General features: G+C 40.1%; 1 protein-coding gene across 1 annotated transcript in view; it reads left to right on the top strand.

Annotated features, from left to right (window-relative positions):
- The window catches only part of ADAM17 (ADAM metallopeptidase domain 17), a 63,467-nt gene that overhangs the window by 13,721 nt on the left and 29,017 nt on the right, over nt 1-20,729 (top strand). Inside the window, exons 2-6 of the mRNA XM_034766485.1 lie at nt 11,202-11,334; nt 12,844-12,977; nt 14,100-14,188; nt 16,903-17,071; nt 17,868-17,998. Of these exons, the coding sequence (XP_034622376.1) occupies nt 11,202-11,334; nt 12,844-12,977; nt 14,100-14,188; nt 16,903-17,071; nt 17,868-17,998 (656 nt within the window). The remainder of the gene's footprint in view (nt 1-11,201; nt 11,335-12,843; nt 12,978-14,099; nt 14,189-16,902; nt 17,072-17,867; nt 17,999-20,729) is intronic.

The following is a 20,729-nucleotide window of genomic DNA, read 5'->3' as shown; positions in this document are numbered from 1 at the left end:
CTTTACTATGCTTTTTCCTCCTTTTCTGCTCGTGCACAGAGCAGTGCTAAAGATCAAGAGGAACTGGGTTATTCTGATAGCCCTACCATGGGCCCACCAAAACTGGTTCTCTATTCTACTATATCTCTGTGGTGACTGCAATCCTGCTGTGGTTGCAGCTGGAGCTGATTTCCCAGGACCATGGTTGGCTGCTCCTGAACCTGAGCTCCCTTTAGCTAATGGCCTGGAAGCTCCATGGCTAACTGCCAGGGAGCAGACATGCTCAGAGCAAGTTCATCAGATCCTCCTAGGTAGTAGAAAGCCCTCCACTAGGGCTACTTACTTCTCAGAATGGAGGTGGGTTTTCTCTATGGGTGTCCCAACATGAAGTTTCACCCACGTGTTCATCCATACAAGACATACTTGAATATCTATTGCACTGAAACAACAAGGCTTAGCAATCTCCTCTATCAAGGTTCACCTTGCAGCGATATCAGCTTTCCACTTTCGTGTGGATAACTGGTCCATTTTTTCAAATGACATGTCTTTGAGGAATTGGACAGACCTAGAAAGGTTATACCCTCAAGTAAAAGAGTCCGTTCCCCCTGGGAACTGAAGTTGGTCTTTTCGAAACTTATGGGACCAACATTTGAACCTTTGGCAACTTGCTCCTTATTATACCCCTCCCAGAAAGTGTTTTTTTTAGTGGCCATCACTTTGGCCAGAAGGATCTTCAAGCTCTGTGCCCTCACATCAGAGCCTCCATGCAGTCTTCTTTAAAGATAAAGTGTATTTATGTGTCGTCCCCCCTCCCCCACCAGTTTCCTCCCAAAAGTGGTTTTGTAATTTCATAGCAATCAGGCAATGCATCTACCTGTCTTCTATCCAAAGCCACATGCAAATAGGAATGAACGTCTTCACTCATTGGATGTTAGGCAAGCCCTAGCTTTCTTCATAGAGAGAACTAAATAATTCCAAAGGACCACCCAACTGTTGTTAGCTGTAGCTAACAGGATTAAGGGTCTCCCAATCTTTTCACAGACAATTTCGTCCTGAATCACTTCATGTATTTTCATGTGTACGGTTTTGTTATGTTCAGGCAGGTGTTTTGCCACCAGCTAACTTGACTGCTCATTCCACAAGGTCGCAAGCATCCTCAGCAGCATTAGTGCAGATCCCTATTCAGGACATTTGTAAAGCAGTGACCTGGTCATCAGTGCACACATTCTCCTCCCATTACGCTATCACTCAGCATGCCAGAGACGATGCAAATTTGGTTGAGCTGTTCTGCAGTCTGTGTAACCATGAACTCCGATCCATCCACCTATTTAACTGCTTGGAAGTCATCTGGAGTGGAATGCACATGTGCAATCACTCAAAGAAGAATAAACGGTTACTAACCTTCCGTAACTGTTGTTCTTTGAGATGTGTTGCAAATGTCCATTCCACGACTCGCCCTCCTGCCCCTCTACAACAGAGTTTTCTGGAAAGAAGTAACTGAGGGTGTCGTAGGGTTGGCTGGGCACTTTATACCGGCATTATCAGCAAGTGGCAGCAGAATGCACTTGAGCCACCCCAACACGTACCACTGAGGGAAAAATTTCTGGTGACTCTGCTTGGGGTGCACACGCACCTGGAGTGGAATGGACATGTGCAACACATCTCAAAGAACAACAGTTAACGGAAGGTTAGTAACTGTTTTTACTAACCTGTCTTGGCAAGCCAGGGTGGTTGGGAACAAGCTCTATTAGAAATATTACGAACCAGTTTAGCTGGAATGGGTTTAAAACAAGTTTTTAAAACTTGTTTCTTGGCCCATGATAAACTGCCTAACTTATACAACCAATTCTTGCTTTGAGCCATTTTTCACACACACAGGTATTCCTGTGTACATGTGCTCATAACAGGCAAACATAACAGGCAAAAAAAATACTTATTTAGATTGATAGAAACACAGAAATTGCCTATCTACTTATGAGATAGATGAGACTAGAGCAGTGGCTCTCAACCTTTCCAGACTACTGTACCCCTTTCAGGAGTCTGATTTGTCTTGCATACCTCCAAGTTACACCCCACTTAAAAACTACTTGCTTACAAAATCAGACATAAAAATACAAGAATGTCACAGCACACTATTACTGAAAAATTGCTTGCTTTTCTAACTTTTACAATATAATTATAAAATAAATCTAGTGGAATATAACTATTGTACTTAAATTTCAGTGTGTAGTTTATAGAGCAGTATAAACAAGTCATTGTCTGTATGAAATTTTAGTTTGTACTGACTTTGCTAGTGCTTTTTATGTAGCTTGTTGTAAAACTAGGCAAATATCTAAATGAATTGTTCTACTTCCTGGAAGACCTCTGTGTATCCCCAGGAGTACATGTACCCCTGATTGAGAACCACTGAACTAGAGTCTTGGATTGTCCTGGAGTCTCCAGGAATTAAAGATTAATCAATTAAAGATTGTCACGTGATGAAACCTCCAGGAATACATCCAACCAAAATTGGCAACCTTAGATAAGACCATTGGTCCATCTAGCCTGGTGTCCTCTTTCTAACAGAGGTCAGCACCAGATGCACCAGAGGAAGGTGCAAAAGCACCTGTAATGAATAATTATGAAACAACCCACAGGGCAGATTTCTTTCCAAACCTGTTTAGGGTATGTCTACACTGCAGCTTAGAGGTGTGTTTCCCAGTGCACTATCTCATCATGAACTAGCATGCTAAAAATAGTAGTGTGGACATTGTGACCCTGGAGGTGGTTTGGGCTAACCACCTGAGTCCAAGTCCATCTGAACTCAGCCAGCTAGCCTGTGCTGCCGCTCGTGCCATAGTGTTCAAACTACTATTTTTAGCACAATAGCTCAAGTGGAGCTAGTGTGAGTCTGTCAACCCATGCTGGTAATCGCACCTCTCAGCTGTGTTGTATGACTTATCCCTAGTTAATGGCTTTCTAACAATAGTGTACGCTGTTATGCATGTTCATGAGTATGCTGCTCATAGGCCTGGCTATGTTCCCACCTCATCTGTGAAATCCATTTGTATATCTAACTGGGTGACTTATTAATGGGTTGTTATCATTCTCGGAATAAGACCGGGTGCAGTGGTGTTCTGTGATGCAGTGCTGTTTTGTGTCATCTATACAGTCACTTAACTTGTATCAAAGACTTTCATTTGTGTTTCCTGGATTGGATTCGGATTTCAGGTCATGAATTATATTCGGAATGAAATTAGGTCTTTTATCAAAACATTGCTACTGTATAAAGTTGAACTAAAGAGTATCTTGGGGTTTTTATCATAGGAGAATATACTCAGGATTCAGGTAGAATAATAAATTAAAGTGAGGCACTGGAAAAAAATAAAAATTGTAGTAATTATTGTGATTTGACTAGAGTTTATGTACCATTAGATAACCCTAGGCGGGATTTTAAAAATGTTAATTACACCTTCTAGGTTAAAATTCTGTTTTTAGACAAGTTTGACCTTTGTGTATAAGTGAATTCAAAAGCATGTTTTTTGCTACATTTTATTTATTGCTTTCAGGGCAATACATTGGATATGAGATCATGGGAACTTATTTTGTTGATCATAGAAATTAAGGGAGTTGAAAGATGTGAGTAGCACTTTAATTGGTAGCTGAACATTGGGCGTCTTTCTCTTTTCTAAAAATATATAGTTATCTCAACTTCTGATTAAGTATGTGTGGCCCCTGCAATAATAAAGACCATAGTCCTATGGTGATGTATTAGATCTGATGCAATGCTTGTTAAAATGTAACTTTAAAAAAAAAAAAAGAAAATGTTTCTGTGCTCAAGTGGGATCTTCAAAGTCTTAATCCCACTGAAATAAAAATATTTTAACCTGCCTAATGTCCCACATGGCTTGGATATGAAAGGGAGGAGAGAGAGAGAGAGGGAGGAATCAAAGGTGACCTCAAAGTTATGAACATGGAAGACAAGTGTGGTGGTTTCAGTTTTGGGGAGAGGGCCTGGGGGACTGTTTAGTCATCTTTGTGACAGCAAAATATTAAAGGAAAGAGAGAGAGTTATAGATGTGGGACTACGTAGAGGGAGAGAGGGAGGGGGTTGGGATATAGATTTGGGAGTCACCAATATAAATGTGATCATACCTGAAACCAGGGGAGTGTATGACATTTACCAAGGAGAGATTACAGAGGAAGAATAGAAGAGGGCCAAGGATGGAGCCAAGCTGGACTCTGTCAGAATGAGGAGAAGTTAGAGCCTTGGAAAGAAACTACAAGAGAGCAGAAAGGGAAGATCTGACCCAGCACAGTGTCATGGAAGCCCAGAGGAGAAAGGCTGGGGATGGAGGAGTGGGAAGGGTTGACTGTGTCAAAGGCAGTAGAAGGCTAGTGGAGAATGAAAGTGGAAGAGGTGGTTAAACTTGGCCAAAATACTGTGGCCTCAATCCTTTTACTGAGCTGTGTACAGTTGGAGCCTGGTGCAGGATCGGAGCTTATTTTGTTGAACTACTTACAGTTCATCTTTAACAAAGGCGGGATAAACAAGTAACTTGAGTTTCTCTTGTCTGTAGGCTTTTAAACATATTTTACAGATAAAGAGGCATCAGTGTTTAGCAGATACTATTAGATTCTTTTTTTCTTCTTTTGATATCTGAGCTAATTGACTGAATAATACCTGGCAGCAGCATGTCTTATATGTTGCCAGAAATATTTTTTATCCATCCTGAATGTGTTCGCATTTAATTTAACAAGTGCTTTCTTATTCATTTAATACAATAAGTAGGAGTGTCAGAGTAGCAGGTTGTCATTTGTTACTTTACATATCTCTAAGTCTTATTATTCAGCCACTATATCAACTTTACACTCCTAGTTTCTTTTAATATTTCCTTGTGTGTCAATAAGGTAACGCCGGAGATGCTACCAGAGAAGATGGGGGGGCTGGCCTCCTGAAGCCATTTACCTAACGAAAGAGACTATTCTCCTTAGCTGAGATCATTGAAAGAGGCTGAGATTTATTGCACAGAATCTAGAGATGGAAAAGACTCACTGAGTGAGCTAATTGCTCCCTCTGCTAGTTTTTAATTTTTCCCAAACACTGCTGCATGAGAGAAGCTGACATAGGGCAATGAGTGTCAAAAGGAAAGCAGACTCCCATACTTCTCAGCCTTCAGAGAGTTCAGGGTGTGACAGGAGCCATTTAGATGTGTGACAAATGACTGAATTGTGGAACACCTGTTTTATTGCTTACTGCACCCTAAGCAACCGATTACAATGGTTTTGAAGTGTGAAATTTGACTTTAAGGATTTTTTTCTCATTGTGTGAATCAGACCATTTTTGCATTTGGAAACAAGTTAACTATGCCCATGCTACCTGTAACAGATTGTGAATAACCCAAACCAGTTTTGCATAGATGAGAAAACATCCTTAAGAACAAGTTTTTCTACTTGAAAACCATTATAATATGTTGTGAGTTCTTCAAATCTGGGAATTGCAAACAGTTGTTAGGCAGTGCGGTTGCATCCTCCTTTCTCATATTGCTAAATGGGAACATGGGAGGGTGTCGGGGGTCTAAGTATGGAATTGCTTGAGAATCACTGATCTGTTCATGATGCAACAAAACACAGGCATTCCATATTTCAGTTGCGTTTGAGGGTGGGAGTGTCCGTGCCCCGGCCAGGGCTTCTTGTGCATTGCCAGAAGGGGGGAGTGGTCCCTGCCCTAGTTTCCCCCATATTAGATTCCTGAAGTTCCCCCAAACCTAATACACAGACAAATCAATTCACCCTCCTTGACAATTAAATCCGAGAGTCCCCCCCTTCTTTCCAGTTACAGTGCTACACTGTAGTTGTTGCTCTGCATCTAGCGCCCAGGGACATGCCTTGATGGAGGGTGGGGGAGAAGACACTGAGGGTCAGGTGTGGTTCCTGAAGCTGCTCCTAATTCATTTTTTTTCAAGCTGACAGTCTTAACTGACTACCTAAGAGCTCAGGAAAAATCAGTGGGCTAGCAGTGTTGCCTATTTAGCTAACTGGCCTGTAAAATTAGAAATCTTAGGATCTTTAGATAAGCACTTTCTTAAGACTGTGGTTTGGTGGTTGGGCCATTAGTGTGGCTGTCACAGTGCTACGGTAAAATAAATAAATATATATAACAGTAGCACTTAGAGACCCCAGCTGAGATGCGGTAGGGGGAAGAGAAGGGATCCCACTGTGCCTAGGCATTGAACGTATCCATATTGAGATATGTAGTGAGGTATGCCCCACTGGTTCAGACCCAAGGTCCATCTAGCCTGTCTCTGAAAAGTACCAACACCAGGTGTTTCAGAGGAAGGCGTAAGAACACCAGGGTAGTAGATGTCAGATAATCTGCCCCCCGATGGGTCTGTCTCCCCCTGATCTCTATTAGAGGTTAGGATAAGCCCTGAAGCATGCGGTTTAATATCCCTTCAAAATTATCATTAATTATAGCTCTGGATATTATTGATATCCATATAAATATCCAATCACTTTTGAAATCTTAACTTCTTGATCTCAGCAACATTCTTTGGCAATAAGTTCCACAACTTAATCACGTGTTCTGTGGAAAAACTATTTCCTTTTATCAGTTTTGAATTTCCCACCTTTTAATTTAATTGAACATCTCCTTGTTCTGTGTTATGAGACAGGAAGAACAGAAGTTCCTGTTCTACCTTCTCTAGATCATTATTTTATATACACCTTTACCCCAATATAACACAGTCTGTGGGAGCCAAAAAATCTTACCGTGTTATAGGTGAAACCGTGTTCTATCGAACTTGCTTTGAGCTGCTGGAGCATGCAGCCCCGCCTCCCTGGAGCGCTGCTTTACCACGTTGTATCCGAATTCGGATACATATCGCGTCGCGTTATATCGGGATAGAGGTATACTTTTATTGTGTCCCCTCTCATTTGTCCCCTTGAAGAGCTTACTGTATAAATAGAGAAGTCAAAGGAAGTATTTTCTACATTTTGCATATGGAGAGCTGAGGTACAGAGAGACTGAAGCCACATTTCTAAAGGTACCTAGGCACCTGAAAATGCAGGTAGAACCTAATGGGTTTTTCAAAAGCACCTAACTCCTGATGGGCCCTAAGTGATTTGCTCAGGGTCACACTGGAAGTCTGTGGCAGAGCTTGGATTGCCCCTCAAATTTCTAGCTTCCCAGTGCAGAGCCATCCATTCTCTAACTATTGCAGGAAGTTGTGGGGGAAGGGGAATGCCTGAAGGAAATACATTCATTTGGGAAAATTTTCTCCCCTCCACCGAAAGGAGAAGGAGAACAGAAGGCAGTCTAGCATATATTAGATCAGTGGTTCTCAACCTTTCCAGACTACTGTACCCTTTTTAGGAATCTGATTTGTCCCATACCCCAAGTTTCACTTCACTTAAAAACTATTTGCTTACAAAATCAGACATACAAATACAAAAGTGTCACAGCACCAGGGTGGATAAAAATCAATGACTTTTTAAAAAATAATTAAAAAATCTGATTTTTTAATTTATATCAGATTTTTTTGATAAAATGCTTTTTGAGGAAAAAACCTATCTAAAAATAGTTTTAATTAAGATACATTATAGCTCAAAGATATCTCATCATGAAATAGGGATTATAAATTCTAATTCTATAGTATGAGACAATATAGTCATGTAATGTTTAAAAAAAGTTTTGTAAATGAGTTCCAATAGTTCATGGATTAGAGACCCAATCTTATGGGGCTCCAGGGGCTTCTGTATAGATTATTTAGGCTAATCTTTCTATCTACCCAATGGGACTCAGTGGTTAGTCTAGAACAGAGGTTCCCAAACTTATTTGGCCTACCGCCCCCTTTTCAGAAAAAAAATTACTCAGTGCCCCCCTTTTCAGAAAAAAAATTTCTCAGCGCCCCCCTGGAAATCTACCTTCTTTAAGCAAACAAACAGAAAGATGCAGTGACAAATTTGTGTTCTTTTATGTATCTATATTTCTACCTACGTCCTACAATATAGTAAAGAAAGATGTGTTATTAGAATATCGCCCACGACATCAGGTATACAGTGGTTTTTGCGTAAGATAGCAAAAGACAACCAAACTAAAATACTAATGAAACTAATAAACTGGGTTTTGTTCTTTGCTCAGCATTAGATATATGTATTTGATATTAAATTGTCAAATATCAAACTAAATTTATCAAGAAATAATTAATTAAAAAATAATCAATATGCAATTAAAAATCAGTTAATAGTTTTAATTTAGTTTGCCCTTATTTAAATAATTGTTCCTTATTAACACACACCTTATTTACCAATTAACACAGATGATTTGATAGATATAAATAAATGTTAATAGTTAACAGTTTTTTTACGATTTCATTCCTGTTTTCGTTAATATTGTAATAAAAAATATGACAAATATATTGACTGTACACTTCAAATAGTACTGTACCGACACAAGCCTGCTACGATTTTATTATTAGTAAGCACTAGAGACACAGAAACGTACGGTAGATATGTAAGAAAATGTATAAAAATACTCACGTGTAAATTGCTGTTTTATTGAAACAACAATAATACAATTTGCTTTGTATGTGATCCGTAATCCGTAAAGATCGAAGGTATTGAATATGAATAAAAATTTTTAAATATTGCACTATTGTTAACTGCTTTTTACACAATTAAGAAACAATCTAAATTAGATTTCATACATGTCGCCTATTTATAGTATCGTATTGTAAACAAGTCATTACACGCACATATTCCTGCCGATGCATGCTGGACTTCCCGACAATGCGCGACACGCTCGCCTGCCAACACTTGCTTGTTAAGAGCTGTTGGCGGACTTGACACCTGATCGGTTATAATTTGTGAATTTATTTGGAAAATAAAGTAATCACTACAACTTTAACTCTATGTTACACAACAGATGAAACATGTACGAACGGTTTTTCAAAATTTTCTTATATTCTTTCTTTATGCTTCCACCGCCCCCTTATTTTTATTCAACACCCCCCAATTGCACCCGAGGCTACTACTGCCCCCCTGGATCGTTCCAGCGCCCCCCCAGGGGGCGGTATCACCCACTTTGGGAACCTCTGGTCTAGAAGATACCATCAGAGATGCTTAGTTTTGCAGTTGTGGATTTGTGTCTCCAGAGATAACATGCTCGTTAACAGCCATAATGTTTTTAAGTAAATATATAGAGAGGTGAGAAATAACAGACCACAACCCTATTGTCCTTCTGCACATTTGTGTACACAGAGTCAATCCCTTACCTCTCTCTAAAAGTACAAAGTTTCAAAAATGAATAGAAGATTGTTGGGGGTGGAATAGATCTGGACAAGGAGAAGAAGTCTGGAGAGAAATGTGAGAAGGGAGGGACAGGCAGTAGAAACAAAAGTGAAACTGTTTGAGCAGCATATTCCAGAAGTCTTGAGGTCTTTCTGAGTGTAGCCTTCATCGATTTGAGATCTACCATATCATTCTCTCACTAGAAGGGAAAACCTATAATGGCAGCAGGCCATAAAAGAGACCCAGTTTGGGAATAAGAACCATTCAAGAAATTTGTTTGCTGATGATGTTTTAAAGAAAGTCACACCAGTGAACTGTTGGAAGTCACTTAAGCACTTGGATTCAGCGACTTTTGAAGTGATAATCTCACTTTTAACAGCAGTAGTTTCTTCTGCCGGTGTAGAAAGAGTATTTTTCTTCCTTTGGACTAATTCATTCCAAATTGAGAAATCATTTGGGACCTGAAAAAGCAGAAAAGGTTGTTTTTCTTTTCCAGATTCTGAACAAGCAGGAAAATGAAGGTGAAGACGACTGAGTTAGCTGCAGAAGCAGCTTATTTTAAGTTTCTCATGTTGACCTGGCTGAAATAGTTGATCTAACTTTTGTTTCTTTAAAAAAAAAATCATTTAACTATTTTAGTTAAAAACAAATTTAACAAAAACAAACCCGACTTTAAAAAACTTGAATTTTTAACTAAATTCAAAAATTCATAGGCTTGTTTTGTTAAAATATTATATGTTTGCTATTGAAGAAAAAAAATCCAGAATACGTAAGGTTGTTGTTTTAGTTAAATAAAACAATTTAAATGTCAATCTGGTGATGTTCTCCTCCTAATACAACATGGCAAGAAAATCCTCCAAATATTAATGATTAACCTGTTGAAATGGAGATGGTTCACCTCCCCAATGACTTCATAAGTATCTGCTTCAATTACGTTTGGTAAATGAAATAACCAAACAATCATTCATTTTGTGATAGAACTATAAAACTAATCTGAAAAGTTTTCATAACAAATCACTTAAAAATATATAGTGTGTACCTTCTAAAAATGAAACCTATATCTATCTCTGAGTTGTGAAGAATATGTATTAAGGTTATAACAACCAACAAGAATGCACTTTTATGTTGAAATCCATGATTAAATAGTCTTCCTGACTAGTGATTTAAATCAATTTGATTGAAATCAAATCCACCCTGCACAGCACACTATTACTGAAAAATTGCGTACTTTTTCATTTTTACCATATAATTATAAATTAAATCAATTGGAATATAAATATTTTACTTACATTTCAGGGTGATACTTGAGTCTATTTTTCACTTGTGAGGCTTGTCTGAAGCCGGAGCCTTGCTTGCCACCCCCTAATGCCGGCCCTGCGCTTGCAGCCCCCCCTAAACCTGTCTGGTGACCTTCTCCTCCCCCCCGGGGGGGGCTGCAGCTCCCAGGTTGAGAAATACTGATCTAGATGAGTTGAGAACCCCCTGGAAGACTTTCGAGTACCCCAAAGGGTACACGTACCCCTGGTTGATAACTACTGTATTAGATGACAGAGGGAGTTGATGAATTATTCTGGCCCACTGTAGAGGAAAGTAGAAGCCATTGAACTGATCCAATGGATGGGAGGGTGCATACGCAACACAAGTGCAATTTAAGAAATTATTGGTTGGGTCATGGTAAAACTGTGACACTAGCTGAGGGCTAAAAAATTTCCCACTAGAACACATTTCATTAACTGAGAATTTATCCGTGCCTGTCACATACTGTAACATCTCACTGACTGTATAAAAAGCACCTTTACAGGAATACACTATAATTATTCTAAAATTAAAATGGATTGCAGAGTTTGGAATATCTGTAATATATGTTACAGCTGGATGCTATAATAATTGTTTAATTTTAATATGTATTATCCTCTTAAAACTGTTATAAACTGTCTCCATATCTATTTCAGAGAGGCTTGAATCCGTGCTCTCAGATTATGACATCCTCTCTCTGTCGAATATCCAGCAACACTCATTAAGGAAAAGGGACCTCCAGCCTGAATCGCATATAGAGAGACTCTTAAGTTTTTCAGCCTTGCGTAGGTAATGAAATCATCAGTGGCAAATATTGGTTTAATATTCGTTTTCTATTCTATGTGATTTTTTTTATCTTTTGAAATGAATATTATATAATTGCCAAAACAGAAATGCCTTTTGCATTTGCTGTTACGATTGGCTAATTCTTATGGGTCAATGATATGCATGGTTATGTGATTTGCTTCACAGAGACCAAGAGAATGGAAGATTATTTAACTATATTGTATTCCTCTGTTATTAAAGAAGCAATGATTGAGATTTCCTTCATTTTATTGTTTACCTTAGTTTTTCATTAATTGGGTTGGATCCTGCTTTTTCTTCAGATTCTGGCTTCCTTCCACTACTTTTGCCTGCCTTACATTTCTTGAAAGGCTCATTGTCTCCTTGTGTATTTTGGTCTGTGGCTACCATGTTGTGCTGCCTGAGAATTGGTGTTTATGGGGACTTAGTCCATTTGCTCACATTGTGTGTAGATGGCCCCATTCCACAAAGCATTTCTCCGTTTGTTACAGAAATGTTGGGAAGACATTCTGGGCTCTGAAAGATTGTGGGGGGGGGGGGGGGGAAGGGGAGGGAGGAGAGAGAGAGAGATGGAATGAGGCCAGGAACAAGGGCTTTGGAGACAGTAATTTGACCATCCGAGGAAAAATCCCTCCTAGCTTTCTAAACACTGAAATTCTGAACTTGAAATGCAGCGAGAATCATCTCCTGCTAAAAGGTGTAGACTGATCATATTCAGTCAGGCAGTCTCCTCATCTCCCCTCCTCCGGCCCCTCCAGAAATCTACAACTAATATTTACCATGATATACAGCATCACATAAGTTGGTATGCATATTTTCTACCTCCATCTGAGGCAGGAGGCACAGAACATGAATGAGAGCAAAATACTAGAGTAAATAGATAAAAATCTCCCATTTTCCTATTTTATATTGCTTGATACCTTGTCCATTTTCCACTTCCATTGTAACAAACACTTCAAAATACTGCCGGTTCTATCCCAAGGATAATTGCTGATATATACCCCAAATTCTGTTACACTGGTGGCAGACAAGATAAAAACTCCATGTGCTATAGGTTTTCCATTAAGGGCTATGGATGCCAAGTTTTGTCAAGGTTTTCTGGACATATTTCAGGAAATGGGATCATTGGGGTATATCTTATTACTTACCATTGACCTATTTTGTTAAATCTTCTGGTCTGGTTTTCTCTGAAGAATGCAGAAGAAATCAGCCTTGTTTGAATACCTTTTGGCAAGGGTGGCTGAATATATTAACTTTGGAGAAAAAAAATTTTTTTTTCTTGTTAATAAACATTGACTACAGATGTTATAAATGGCTCTTAGAAAAGTACTGTCATACAGTAATTCTGACAAATAGCATATATTTTTGTATCTTATTAATTGAGGAGTCATTGTCTTCTAACATCCAAAGAGGTTTCGGTAGAACAAGAGGCTGATGTCGGTTTCCTTATGCGTGGTTCACTTAAAACTAAATGGAAGTAAATTTATTTTACAGGCACTTTAAATTATACCTAACGTCAACAGCTGAACACTTTTCTGAAAACTTTCAAGCACTAATAGTGGACGGTAAAGGCAAGGAAAAGGAGTATCATGTACAATGGCAAGAATTCTTCACTGGACATGTAGTTGGTTAGTATGAGCTTGACTGCACATCATTGTTGGGGAGTAGCATAGCTTTGTCAAAATCTGCTGGCCCATGGTGAATCGTGTATCATTGCTTTTTCATTGTCCTCAAGCGTGGTCAGAGTGGTAGATTTTGTTCCTGTGCTGGTCAATTTTCTTGACAGTTTTGTGAGGCTGGTGCTGCGTGTACTGAGATAAGGGCTTACAATCTGGCTTTGAAAATCATCAAGATGTATTTTACAAAAATACACACTGTGGCCACTGTGGCTTCTGCTCTATTAAAAATGAGTGTTGACTTCAATTCCCATTGAGATCCTGGATTTTACAGTACTAGGAACTGAAGTCCTTTTCACAAAACAAGAACGGCCCAGCTAGTGGCAGTACAACCTCGCTATCATGATAAAATGCCTCAAATCAGGTCTGGATAGATGACTCGTCTGGATGAAAGTGTTGCCCAGTCTTAAACCTTGGCACGTCCACTGAGTATGGCAAGGATCGGCAACCTTTGGCACGCAGCCCACCAGGGTAAGCACCCTGGTGGGCCAGGCTGGCTTGTTTACCTGCCGCGTCTGCAGGTTTGGCCGATCGCAGCTCCCACTGGCCACGGTTTGCTGCTCCAGGCCAATGGGGGCGGTGGGAAGCGGCGGCCAGCACATCCCTCGGCCCGCGCCACTTCCCGCAGCCCCCATTGGCCTGGAACGGCAAACACTGGGAGCCACAATCAGCTGAACCTGCGGACGCGGCTGGTAAACAAACTGGCCCAGCCCGCCAGGGTGCTTACCCTGGTGGGCTGCGTGCCAAAGGTTGCCAATCCCTGGAGTATGATGATGTTTGTTAATTGTTTATGTTGGTAAAAGGCTCCATAATCCATTACTAATCCCCTGGGCTACTCTGACCACCTTTGCCTAAAAAAAAGGCATCCTAGTGCACATCACTTTTGGATTGGAGACTGTGTTTTAACATGTCTCCCTGGATTTCCTGATAGCATAGCACAGGGCTTTAGAGTGAAAACTACTCTGGTCTTTACAGAGAAAGCAGTATTGATTTAAGAAGAGGGGATGCTATTTGCTAAATAGATCAGTTAGTTGTCACATCGGTTAACTTAATTTTTGTCATCTACATTTAAAGGTGAACACAATTCCAAGGTTACAGCGCACATAGGCGACGAAGACTTTACTGTAAGAATCAACACTGATGGCGAAGAATACAATGTAGAGGTACTGTTTGCTGTGAAAACAAGATTGAGAAAATAGGAACATCTTTGATGAAAAACAATACTATTTCCCTATTGCCACCCCAGCCACCTACACTTCTGTAGCTGAAAAAAACATTTTTTGGAGGGATGGGCTCTGACTGATTTTTTGTAAGCGTTACTTTTCCACACAGTCGTATCGAAAAATGCATGGTTCTAAGTACTGGCAGAAGCAACAGATTGTTGTTCCATACTGAATGCAGCATGTTTATGTAAATAAATATACAGTGAGAAATTGTTTGTAGGAAAGCGGAATGTTCCTTATTAAAATTTGTGAGCTATTAAATGTGTAGACTACAACACAGGAATACTGAAAATAAGGCCATACAGGCATTTTGGCAATCTGATGGTGTAACAAACAACTTATCATTACGTAGAACCTCAGAGTTATGAACACCTTGGGAATGGAGGTTGTTTGTAACTCTGAACAAAATGTTATGGTTGTTCTTTCAAAAGTTTACAACTGAACACGGACTTAGTAGGTTTTTGAAACTTAACTATGACAAAAATGCTGCTTTCCCTTTTTTTAGTAGTTTACATTTAACAATACTGTACTGTATTTGCTTTATATATATTTGTCTCTGCTGCTGCTTGATTGTATATTTCCAGTACCAAATGAGGTGTGTTGTTGACTGGTCAGTTCGTAACTCTGAGGTTCTACTGTACTTCAAACGACTTGAACATCATCAATAAACTATATCCTCAGTGGAATCCTTTGATGTGCATGAATTCCTTCTAGCTCACTGTTTGCTCAGTGTGTGTTGTGCCAGCACTTTAAAAGTGTGGGGTAACTACAAGGTCCAGGGCATCTGGTAAAACCACTTTAGGATTTACTATCTTAGATTCATTTATGCAGAAGAGTGAGTACCCACTTTAAAGTTTTGTTTTCGTGTTGGGGAAGCATTTTTGAACAATGCATGTTTTCTAATGTGCTATTTGCTTTGTTCACTAATACAGAAGTAGGAGGTGTCAAAATTAAGTACATTCTTTTTATACTCTTTATGCTCTTAGTGCCCTCTTAAGATATATCAGTTAAAATGACATTTGTATTGACCAAGGAAAAGTGGTTGAAGAACAGCAATGTAACCTGTCATCCATGTAATATGGACTGACTAAATTTACTTTAGAATACTAAGTTTTAATTTTATTCTTTTAATATAAACTTATTCCTTATATAGACTTTGCTGCATCTATATATGTGTCCGGTGTCATCCCAGTTACACCTTACAATAAAAAAGGAGCAGAGTTTGTCAGATTCTTAGAGATGAGCCTTGATAAGTTATTTCTGCATCTAAATGTAAAGGAACATTTGCTAAAACTCTGAGGCTTTTCACCTCCATAGTAAAGATTTGTATCTGACCAACAAGAAAAAGCTTTTAAAAAGTAAGTTGGGTAACATTTGTAACATTAGAGACATACCAATGTCTTCTCGAGTAACGTGCTGTGCCTGTCTTCTACATAAGAAGGGACTTGGGGAGCTTTTAACGTTTTGGATTTGGCACTTAAACTTTTTTTTCTCCAGGGTTAGTTTGAAAATCTAGTATTTCATTCTTGTACTGTTTTGAGCTTCTGACATAACGCTGGGAATATCTATAAATATCTCACAAATAGACTATTAAATACTTCCATAAAGAGTTGTTTCTATGCAGTATATTTCCAGACAAAAAGTATGTTAAGAGTATGGAGGTTGACCATACATATTAGTAAGTTGGGGTAAAACACATTCTATGGATATTGCAGTTATCTCAAAACCAAGAGTTTAACTTTGGGTTTATAAACTTGAAAGAAATCCAATCATGTTAAGGGAGGGAAGTGCACAGTCAGGGTACCCAAACAGCCTTAATACTGCACTGCAGTGACACCATGTGATTATGATTAAGACATTTTAGTGTTTGTGGTCCCAAATTAGATTAGACTGATTTTTAACAACACATTTTTCTTTTTTCCTTAATATGTCCTGTGAAAATTTGGGATTAATTTGGATGAGTTATGAGAGTTTAAAAAACTATACTTTATGCAGGCACAGTAATTTATTGTTACTAAACGGGGGTTTTAATAACTATCTCCCAGTGTGCTACTGGGAAGGGAGGCTGAACTTGCACATGAAGTACCTGTGGACTCATGAAATATGCAGGTGTGCACTCATGTGTTCCATATGATCTATTATGGCTTATACTGAATGAGGCAGGGTTCTAAGTAGTAAATTTCCTACCTGTGCCACCCCTGCAGTTCTTAGGACCATTGTGCGAGGAGAGACCTCTCAGCTTTCTTTTCTTACAAATAAACTTTTTTGAAAGTGCTGTTTTAAAGCTTCAAAAGTGGCTGCATAGTTCCCCTCCTTTTGATGAAGATGTAGATGGCTGCTGCTGCTGCTTTGCCCAGGGGGCAGTTAAGAAGATCTAAGAATTCTAGATGTCTGTCTATTTTTTTTATCTGTTGACCATTTCTCAATGTAAGGAGTTCAATCCCGCTTGTGCTATTCATGCAAATAGTCCTACTGAAATCAGTAGAACTACTTGTGTGAGTAAAGTAGGTGGGACAAGGCCCTGAGTTCTATGTACACAGCTGTGGCTATTTTTAGTGGGACTTTTTGGCCATATTTATTAAATATGTAGAATCCTAGAAGCCCTTGCATGCACACTATACCTAAATCACTTGCATTTCTTGTATTACTTTTAGCCACTTTGGAGGTATATTGATAATACTCAAGATGAAAGACTCTTGGTCTACAGATCTGAAGATATTAAGGATTTCTCACGTTTACAGTCCCCCAAAGTATGTGGCTATTTAAAACATAAGGAAGAAGAATTACTGCCCGAAGGACTAGAGGGCAGCCATTTAAGTGAAGGTGAGCATCCTGCTATTTAGAGTGAAATGCTTGAAACCTATTCATATAGCTATGTAGTAATGTAAGACTAGTATCTGGCCATGAGGCTTTCATGTTTAGAAAATTGTCTACTTTGCTATCTCTCTCTTATATCACTTTATAACTTTTAAAACTCATCGTTGCAGGGGAGGGCAAACACACCACCAAAGGCAATCATCAATTTGGGGGAAGGAGGATGCTCAGAAAGGATATTTGGCTCCTTCAAAGCACAGAACTGACCAATACAAGTCCCTCACCTTTACAGTGATTTAATAGTTACCCGTTTTGCTTTAAAGGTGACCTGAAAATGGCTTTATGGGATTGTGCCTTGCTTTTGTCTCTTTATGATTTACAAAGAGAGGCTATATGGCATCTAGTGCTCTTCTCTAGAGAGTCTTTTGAGCCATGATTGACTCTATGTAGAGTTGAATCTAGTCCTTCTCTGCCAGAAGGGGGATTGGTAGAACACGGGGGGTGTAGATGGGAGGTTTGGTTAAGGGGAAAATGATATGAAAGGCTTAGTTGACTGGCTGGAGAAATAAAGCTAGTTTTACTTTTTACCTGTACAGTTTCACTGTTCTTCACTACTTTCCTAGAACAAATAGGTTGGAGGAGTATTAGGAAGACTTTTTATGCTTTCAGAGGGGTTACTCTAAAACAAAACAAAACAAAACAAAAACCAACTAATCACGTTATCAAATGGAAACTAAAGATGTTATTAATTGTCAAGGAATGTGTGTGTCTAATATATTTGATTTCACTTCAACATTCAAATCAGTGAACATCCTTCGGGAGAAAAGAGCCATTGCAGACCACTCCAAGAACACATGCAAGATATTAGTGGTGGCAGATCATCGCTTCTTCAAGTATATGGGCCGCGGGGAGGAAAGCACAACTATTAATTACTTAGTAAGTATGTGACAGTCTGTTCTTGTTTGCTAGAAGAAGTCACGCAAGCAGATGCACTGCAGTTGGAAGCTGGTGCTATAGTAGTTAGAAAGCTAGCTTACTAGCTAGCTGGTGCTGTATTTAATGGTGAACTCTGAGTGCTGTTTACCTTGAGGAGTGTTAAATTAAGTTTTTTAAAAGAAATTATTTTGCACTGATGGTTAATGCTGCAATTAAATAAATCTTTGAGCAGAATATTTTTAAGCAGCTCTTCTAACTTCTTTCATCCCCATCACCCCTAAATGGGCTACATATTAAGATTTTCTCTAAGAATTGTCTTTTAACTCTAACTTTGTAGAATCATACAGATGCATTAATTTATGTTGTTGTTTGGCTTGTTTATCGTGAAGCTCTTCATTTAAAATCTACCAACAGTGACTATTTTTCCAGGTGTGTAACACTTCTGTCCAAAAGGATTGGTAGTTCACAGCCAGCCTCCTGCATAGTTATTTATAGCAAATCTAGAACATCTCTCCCTTCTAACCAGCTAGAAATATCAGGAAGAACCCGATAAACTTCTGTGGTAAGAAAAATGTGCAGTTCTTAAAGAAGTATCAAAATAAGACCACCCAAATTCATTGTACGAATAAACATGAGTGCAACAGACAATTCTTCTTTGAGTAGTGTCCCTAGGTGTGCTTGCATCTCTGTGCTGCTGACCAGAGAACTTCTGTAGCAGGGTCTCTGAGGCCCGCAATGCACTGTCTCCCTTCGTGCCCCATCACAAGGCTAGTGAGTGCATGCTGGCTAACCCCCCTCAGTTCCTTCTCAACCGCCCCCGGCTAGAGATGGAACTATTTGCAGTCTGTTGGGACCATTGCTTTTGATTTGCATCTCTGTAGTTAGCCTCCTAGTTCTTAGTTGTAGTTGTAGCATTTTCCCTTTTTCTTATCTTTTCTCCCTGAAAATCTGAAAAATAAAATAAGACTATTTCCCCCACACACACACCTTGTTGGGGACCCTTCCCCCAATGGGTATGTGTGGTTCATCGGGCTTCAAGAAGTGCCTCTCTTGCAAAGAGGCTATCCCTGTTACAGACAAGCACTGCCTGTGCATTTGCGACCTCGGGGAAGGCTACATTTAGGAAAAGTGTGATCTCTGCCAGCAGCTAGGCCCTGGTCTCATAAAGACAGAGAGCTCAGAAAGATTATTATTTTCATGGAGGCGGCTCTCCAGACCCACACCACGAATCACCTGGCAGACATGAGTCTTCCCCACAGCCCTCAATATTTAAAGGCTATGGGTTGAAGAAATAAGCCCCACTGACCTCTCTTACTAATCCTGGAAAAAGAGAGCGGGAAGTCCTTACAGTGAGCCCCAAGATAGCCACAAATGCTTTTCAGCGTGCTCTGTATCTTCAGTACTGTCGGCACCAAGACCATCTCAGACCAGTACCCATGACTCTCGAAAGTCCTCTGTGGCAAGTACTGTTGACAAGTCCATGAACCTGATGGGCACGGGCATCGAGTCAACGGCACCAAGGGATAAGGATAGGAGTAAGCACTCCTCTAAAAAGATATTCCTGGTATGCAATACTACATCGATACCACCATCGATGCCTCATTGGGCACGAGAATGACCTATATGGACAAGATCTCCATTCCCCCCGGGCACTGCCAACAGCATTAGGTCAGTCGGTACCTCCAGAATTCTGAGACTCTGGGAACCTCCATGTATTGGACATACCAGAGTCTCGTCTCTTCAGTGCTGGAACTGCCGCAGCGAGTCTTCAACGGCATGGGAGTCTTCCCTGCTGCCCTGACGTGCTCTCCCGCTCTTCAGTCAGGGCTTGCATAGCAAATCTGATGAGCTGGCATCACAGTACTCCCAGGCTCCTTTACAGTAGCTGGTAACAGCAGAGTCCTCGAGCATACCCTCATGGCCTCACCACCACCATCTTGGTATGGCCACCCTTGGACACCATCACTGACCTCTATGCCACCAGCACCCCAGTGGCCAGACTGGGACCCTTGGGCTGCATATTGCCACCATGCCTCTTGAGCTTCCAGCCCCATCCAAGAACCCTTGAGGCACATCCCTTCAGCCGCAGCTTCCAGGGCTTTGGAACCTCCAAAAGAAATCATGGAGGAACACAAGGGCGCTGCTGAGCAAGAAGTGACCCCAAGGACCATATCCTCTTCCCCCCACCCCCGGATGAGGCTGTCATGCATTCCCTGCTATCTCTGGCAAATGCCTCTTCCAGGACCTGGCCAAAGAGTGGCGGACACTCTCCAAATATCACTAGAGGAAGTCAAGGACACCCACCATTGTCTCTTTGACATACTCCACTCCTCCTTTTCCTCAAAGATCACGCTACCCATTAACAAACCCATTCTGGACCTAGCAAGAATCATCTGGCAGACCCCAGGGTTGGTGGCACTGACCTGCAGGCGGGCAGACAAAAAATATTATGTCCCAGCATGGGAGACTGAGTTCCTCTTCTCCCACCATCCACTCAATTCCATTGTGGTTGACGCTGTTAATTCCCACTGATGAGGTCCACTCTCTACGATAGGGACTGGAAGCGTTTTGGACGTTTTGGGGATGAAGGAGTACTCCTCTGCCACACTTTAGTTTCAAATCACCAATTACCAAGCCCTGACAGTGAAATAAGACTACATAAATTATTCGAAACTGAATGATTTTATTGAGCAGCCACGACCAATTCAAATTCATTATTCAGGTGGGACAG

This window comes from Trachemys scripta, chromosome 3, assembly GCF_013100865.1.
Source record: "Trachemys scripta elegans isolate TJP31775 chromosome 3, CAS_Tse_1.0, whole genome shotgun sequence".
NCBI classification, from domain to species: Eukaryota; Metazoa; Chordata; order Testudines; family Emydidae; genus Trachemys; species Trachemys scripta.
Note: the sequence above shows the minus strand (reverse complement) of the source record. Positions and strands in the feature narration are given on the sequence as shown.